Raw genomic sequence first — 7,564 nt, forward strand, 5'->3', positions numbered from 1 at the left:
TTTTTGGTGCAATTCTAAATAATTGCTTTATATACATAATTTTATGTTATAATATTAAGTTTTTTTATTGCTTTTTATCAAGGAAGAATTACCACCTGAACAGTTTACATCAATACTCAGTATTTTTGATATGTTGAAGTATTATACTTGTATCATTCAATTTGAGATTATTATGTTACAAATCAAATTTCATATTCTTTATTGATGAATTATTCTTTATTGAGGTAGGTTTGATAAGACTGCAACTAGAGGATAAATACTACATTAATTAAAATTGCTACTATATTTTAAAACATAGAATGTAACTATATTGCAAAAGTTGTTCTAAGTAAAAAGTACCGCATTCAGCTTCTAAAACAGGCACTGAATAATTTTTTTTTCTTTATTTCTTTAAATACATGTCTTCAAAATTGCTGTGACCTACTAAACCTCATTTTATTTATTTTGCATACTTTGGCTTCTCTGTCCACACCATCAAAGGAAAGACTTTTCAGCGCTCCTATTACCTGTGCCCTTCTAAATACTTGACTCTCTCTAGGGTTGCGATAAAAAGACTCAGCTCATAATTTAAACTATATCACTTAAGTTTGTGGTCTTTCTAAGCCAATTTAAGATTGTTCTTGTACTTTTTAAATCTTTTCTGCTGACTGCCCAAGCTTTAAAGTTGTTAATTTGGAGATGACTGCTAGGATCCCTCAGACTTGGTGTGGAGGGAAGTGGGGAAGAACAGAATGTGTTTATATGTTAGTATGAGAAACATATCTTCTATACATATATATATATTCTTTAGTAAAAGCATTCAATCTTTTTACAATTCTATTTAAAATGTATAGTCCAAGAGCAAGTGAAGGAATATTTCTTAAAATTCATTTTGTTTTCCTTTTTAAAAGCAGAAGCAATGCTAGTGTAGCATTAATGGTAAGACAATTTAAATGTATTGTCCCATGTGGAATAGGAGTTATTAACTGTTTTTAAAGCCTTACATTATTTTTTTTTTAAAGAATTTGTCTTCCTGTAATTTTCTTCACAATTAAAATACCCCAATATTTTAACAAAGGAGATGTAAGATACATCAAATATAGGTGAATTAAGGTAATGTTTTTTAGACCTGAAACTATCATTGCTTGAATTTATCATCAGTGTTCATTTCTATTGTATTTAGTTATCTATCCAATAATTGTATTGGCTTAGCAGAGACTGTATGTTAAGTGTATTACAGCTTTAGATTGTGAAATTGTGTAGCATAGGTAAACATCAAAACCCTTTATTTTTGTACAGCAGATTTCCAGCATTAGAACCATGTAGAATACTAGCTGTTAAAGATTATACAATAAAGGAACTTGGCAAACCAAATCTGAGATCCTTGCTTTTTGTTCAGATTTAAGACTGGTTTAAAAAAAAGGCAAAAAAATAATACATGGTGAAATTTGGCCTTAATTCCAAAAGGACAATTTGAGCCATTTAAAGAAATATGAGTAGCAGTGTCTGTTTTTTAATATAATGTGGCCTTAATGAGGAATTGATATTTTGAGACTTGATCCAAAGGATGGAAGATCTTTATATGCATTGTGATTTTCAAAGGTATTTACAAATTGAGAACTAGAATGATAATTTTATTGCCCTAATGATGACAAAGAAAATGTCTTAGTATAAACATTTAAAAACAGATAATTGAGCAAAACTTAAACTTTTAATTTACAAATACCTTTAGTATGATCTTGCATTTAGAACAAATAACTCCAAGAAAAGACTTCTTATACTTGATAGTTTGAGAATTCTTTAAGTTGTTTGTACATAATTGTTGGTATTCTGTGGTATGAATAACAGTATGCATCTACATGGCAACACTGCAGATCATATCACTGACCCATTTTGTAACTGGATGTTTTGAAATTAACAATTTTAAATACAGTTGTATGGTTTTTTGAATTTTTTCTTTGTAAAAATTTATCATGAAATTTAGATTTTTTTCCATTCCATATGCCCTGTTCAAATAACCAACTAAGGAAATGGTATTACATAGCTGTTTACTGCTTAAAGATCTTCAGACAAAAATTAAGCTGTGAGTGGTATTCAGTTATATAACCTAACCTGCACATGCTACTTACATATCATTTTGCAAATACAAAGATACGTAAAAATGATTTGGGTTAGTATATAATCAGTAAATTCCATTATATTTAAAAGGTTTTTTTCCCCTTTCAAATTTTGACGTTGGTTATTTTTTTTTAAAACTGCAAAATTCAGGAAACATGTTTCCAGTCTGAAGAGAGGAGTTGACCTCCTCAGAAGTAACTAGTTGGCATCTTAAGAATATTCTCATTCATATACCCATATCCTTGATTATGTAATATACTGATTTTAACATGACATTTTTCCACATTTTTATCTTGTTTATTTTCATTCTTTGAAGTTAATCTGGAAAGTATCTCATTTTTTGTGTCATTTTGTGCATCCCTTTGTCAAATTTTCAAAGGTCAACTTGATTTTTTTCCTAATACCAGCTTAGAAAATCTCAGATGTGGTAAATGCCATCTTTAAAAACCTAAGTTATCTTTGTTTCAGTTTTTTTTTTTTTTAAATTAAATTTGGATAACACTTACAAAAAAAGTACTTCTGATTCCCAGAAATCATAAAGAAGCAGGGGGAAGGCGTCCCTGACTTAGTCCATGTGATGCGCACATTAGCAAGTGAGAACATCCCCAGCCTCCCACCGGGGGGTGAATTGGCAAGCAAGTAAGTTATATTCTGCATCCTGTTAAAATTTATCTCAGTACATAAAAATGTTAGGTGTTCATTGATCAGATGTATACTTACCTAATGGCTAAAGTGATGCAATTACTTGTATCTTCAAATGTTTAGCCTGTGATTCATTGTTTTTCATTATTAATGATAAAATGCCGTGTGTTTAGGATAGATGTCAGAATGTCATTGTTTGTAACTGACTGTACTGAAGGCTGTCTTTAGTGGAGGCTTGGGTTACATTGATTGCCTGATAGCATTAAATAGTGAAAGAATTTTTTAAACTAAATTATGTAGCACTACAAAATTCTAATTGTCATTTTTATTATTATTACATTTATTACATTTTTATTACATTATAATTTGATTTTGTCAATCCCTGGATAATTTATCACCCCAGGGATGAACATCTTTCTCTTCTTCCATCTGAGCCATTTTTCTACATCCCTGATTTTCCCACTGTTTTCTGTTGTTGATTCCTAGTTGGTTGGATTTTGTTGTGAGGGAAGATGGGAGGATGCATTTCTTGCTTTTTTCTATGTGAACTTCAGTTCATAGAACTGGACTAATTTGTGTCAGATATTAAGCTTACATCTTTATAAACTTAAGTGGAGACTTTAAGAAATTTTATAATTCAAAGAGTTTTACCTCTATATGATATCCACATAATTGACCTACAAAGATATTAGACAATTTCCTTCATTCTCTACTGTGTTCTGTAAATGTAGCCATGTTCTTTATAATCATTTCTCTAACTAGTAATTGTAGAAATTCCTATTTGAAGCTTTTCTTAGAAACCTTTTCTTCCAATATGACTTTCTGTGAAATGACTATTAAACTGCTTCAAGTCAGTTTTGGAAGTACGGAGGCTATAACTTATAAATACCATTACAGATTTTTTAACAAAATGTTATTTAATAAGGTCCTGTACTTGGCAGGGAAATTTCAGCTTTAAAATCGAGCCTTTTAAAAGGGGTATTACAAAAAGCTGAAATTTAAATGTAAATTTTATTTAAATTATTTTACTGCAACAGATGTTGAAGTTACTTCTACTTCAAAACTAACATTGAACTCTTAACCAGAATGTTAGTGTTATATCTTAAAACTGCATCGTCATTGCTGACTCATAACCACAGAAGCCAGTTCAAATGAAATAGACAATATATAAATGAAGTAGACTGCTTTTTTTTTTTTTTTTAAACTATGACTTAGTCTTCTTCTAGTAATTGGGTTGGTGGAATGTTACATTTTAGAGTAAATTCACCTCTAGTTATCATTGGGGCTCAAATGTCTTAAAGTGAGGATCACTTATTGATAGTAAGAAATAGAATTAAAATAATTTCTAAGTATAAGATTATCTTTGACATTTTAATGAGCACCTAACTGTGAAGTATTAAACAGTTTTGTGCTCTAAAGAATTAACTTTCTGCATTTCTTTAAATTTAGGCGGAATGTAATTGAAGCCGTTTACAATAGACTGAATCCTTACAAAAATGATGACACTGTAAGTAGCATTTTGGCTCTGTCTACTTTCCCTTCCCCTCCACTCTAAATGCATATCCTTCCTACCTGTTTTTGCAGAGCTGTTCAGTGTACCCATTCTCTTACACACACCCCTGATTGATTGCTCTGAATTCTGGCTGCACCACAGTTCTAGTGATTGAGGACATAATCATGGTGAGTGGCCACCTCTCTCAAAAAAGAAGAAAGTCCTTTGAATTATTTTTGTTTTTTTAAGCCTCTACAAGCAATCAGCTTCAAAAGATTTACCTTCACTAAGTGATTTTTTAAAGTTGGGAATAATAGCTCTGCTCAGAATCTTGAGTTTTATAAGCAGCTGCAACAGAACTTCAGAATGCGCAGCTCCACTAAATAGTTTTTATGTTTGGAAATACCTTTGCTGAGAACCATGGAGTATATACTTCATTTAGATGCTAACATAGAGAATTCTACTTATATAAAAAGACATTAGAATGTCATATTCTGCAATTGAATTTCCTGTTAGAACTCTGTTGTAGTATTGGTGTTTACAGAAAAGTGGGAACTTAAAATCATTTGGGCACGGCTCTGAGATATATATTGCATTATGAATCCTCAGATCTCACATTACTTGAAGCCTTAATTTCTTCTTATGTAATAAAAGTTTATACAAGTAGTGTTCTTAAAAAAAGTTAGGTTTTAATTGAAAATAAATTTTTTTAGCAATTATACTGGTTTAGAAATACATTTGGTCAACATCATGGTAAAATGGTATTTCATATGTTTCATTCAAAACAAAGGGTTAACATTTTTTTAACAAATTGAATACTGATATTTCATTTACACACATACACTTACTTCTATACTATAAAAAGCGTTAGTCTAAATGTCAGCTTTACAAAACCCCATCTTTCTGCATTATCCAGAAAGTAATATGTTGGCACCTCTCAGCTTTAATGTAGTTCCTTGTTTTGCTTTGTTTCCTTTTATGAAGGACTCTACATCAACTGATGACATGTGGTAAAACTGCTCATCTAGCCATGGAGTTTACCTTCACCTCCAAAGGAGAGTACAGCTCAACTTCCTTGAACCTTTTAAACATCCATCCTCAACTTTAAAGAAGGACATGTGACATGGGTGAGAGTGGATCACACCAGAGAGCTTCAGCCGTACAACAGCTAGCCCAGGACTGGTTTTTTTGTTTTTTTGTTTTTTGTTTTTTTGTAAATTTGAGACTTATGTAAACGTGATTTCAAACCATAATTCATGTTGTAAATCAGACTCCAGCAATTTTTGTTGTATGATTTTGTTTTTTGTAAAGTGTAATTGTCCTTGTACAAAATGCTCATATTTAATTATGAACTGCTTTAAATCACTATCAAAGTTACAAAAAAATGTTTGGCTTGTTGTGTGATGCAACAGATATATAGACCTTTCAAGTCATGTCGTGTTTGGACTTGGGGTTGGGACGGGGAGAGCAGCAGCCATGTCAGCTACACGCTCAAATGTGCACACGATTATGGAGAGTAATTCCAAAATCTTACGAAGCCCAATATGCAGGGAGTTAACCGAAAACTATCTTGGCAGTGAGGTTGGCACTGTTGATAAAGCTGGTCCCTTCCTTTAACTGTCTTTTAGGTTGTTCTTGCCTTGTTGCCAGGAGTATTGCAGGTAATACAGTATATTCATAAGAATATCAATCTTGGGGCTAAAATGCCTTGATTCTTTGCACCTCTTTTACAAGTCCTTACGTTGAATTACTAATTGATAAGCAGCAGCTTCCTACATATAGTAGGAGACTGCCACGTTTTTGCTATCATGATTGGCTGGGCCTGCTGCTGTTCCTAGTAAGGTATTCTGAATTCCATTTTATCAATAAAGCTTGATTTAACAAACAAGAAATTTAATCATGTATGTGTAATTCCTCCTTTACCCCACCCTTTTAAAACACCATGCCATTGTAAATGAGAAGTTTCTCATGGGGAAAGATGTTAGTCTCTATTGGGAAATACTGTTACTGTACTGCAAGGCACAGATGGAAACTGTTTCCCTTCCATTAGAAAGACTACAAGATTTAAGTCTCTGTTGTTTCTTAATCTGTTTTTTAATGGATTTCTTTCTGGCTGCTTATTTTTCATTAAGATGTGGATCAGCTTGAATTTGCCTACTGTTTCATTAAAATAATTGTCAGAGCTTGACAATCTAACACTCTATAGTAGGGGTGTGTGTAGGTATGTGTGTGTGCGCGCGCCTTTGTGTTTGTGAGCGTGTGCTTGCCTGTGATTCTTCATTGGCCCATGTCTTTAGAATCCAAGTAGTTAAGATGTATTTGTGATTTGAAATATAGCATGTTGCTAATATTTAGCTGTTGGCCTTTAAAAATAACTTTCAAAGCTTAAAGAATTGTAGATATAAAAACCTAATCTAATTTAGGCTTAAATTCCTCTAAGCATGTGAAAGTAAGTTTTTAAATCTGTCACTCAGAAAAGACTACTGTTTTGTGCCCTTCTGTATTTTTGTCTGTCTAGGTTGGATATTGTATTTATTGCCGTGTAATTTAATCATTCAGTAGGCAGATTCTCCACTAGGAAACTATTAACATGTAAGATTACAATACAGCATTGAATACAAAATCGAAACTCTGTATAAAAGGTAGTATAATCAGTTCTGTTATATTTGTTCTTTTCCCTAACTTGGAAATATACATATTTGTATATATAGCCTTAAAAACTAATGTAAAGTTAGGGGAGTAGTGGGCAAAGTAATGTGAAATGTCTCAGATTTAAGTAGTTACATACCAGCAAAACCTTTTCGTTATCCCTCTTATTTGTGAGGAGATTCAATGTAATTTAATTGTATTTAATTTATATCTCAATCCAGCATGAATGAAGAAAAACAAGTACTATTTATATTTAGAAATTCCTAACAGTTGGAATTACAGAACCAATTCCAAACTTACAAATAAATGCTCAGTGTCTAAATCTGTGGTAGAGTGCGAAGTATGACAATGTTCTGTTATGGCTTTGCAAGCATCTCAGTGTGCATTCAGTAGATACCAGTGCTTCTAGTGTAGAGTGGTTACTAGACCTACTAGTGCTGAAAACTAAATTCCTAGTATAAGAAGACAACTCCTTAATTTTTAAAGTAGACTGAATTTTTTACTTCTAGAAATTTCAAAACCTTGAATTAGATTTTGAGATGCAAAATTGTTAAATCACAAGTAAAAATATGTGATGAAAAGCTATATTTCAGACCATAATAGCATACTTAGAGGTTGGTGGGGGGGGGGCGGGTTGAGAATTTTTAAATAAAAAGAGGTGAAGATATTCCTTGTTAACATTAT

General features: G+C 32.0%; 1 protein-coding gene across 6 annotated transcripts in view; it reads left to right on the forward strand.

The window, feature by feature from the left end:
• The window catches only part of PPM1A (protein phosphatase, Mg2+/Mn2+ dependent 1A), a 40,671-nt gene extending 33,469 nt beyond the window's left edge, over positions 1 to 7,202 (forward strand). For all 6 annotated transcript variants that reach the window (XM_026000575.2, XM_026000574.2, XM_026000577.2 and 3 more), the window contains exons 4-6: positions 2,628 to 2,736; positions 4,189 to 4,246; positions 5,216 to 7,202. In XM_026000575.2, the coding sequence (XP_025856360.1) occupies positions 2,628 to 2,736; positions 4,189 to 4,246; positions 5,216 to 5,245 (197 nt within the window). In that variant the 3' untranslated portion in view covers positions 5,246 to 7,202. The remainder of the gene's footprint in view (positions 1 to 2,627; positions 2,737 to 4,188; positions 4,247 to 5,215) is intronic.
• Positions 7,203 to 7,564: the final 362 nt, after the last annotated feature.

The sequence above is a fragment of the Vulpes vulpes genome, chromosome 6 (genome assembly GCF_048418805.1).
Source record: "Vulpes vulpes isolate BD-2025 chromosome 6, VulVul3, whole genome shotgun sequence".
Taxonomy (NCBI): domain Eukaryota; kingdom Metazoa; phylum Chordata; class Mammalia; order Carnivora; family Canidae; genus Vulpes; species Vulpes vulpes.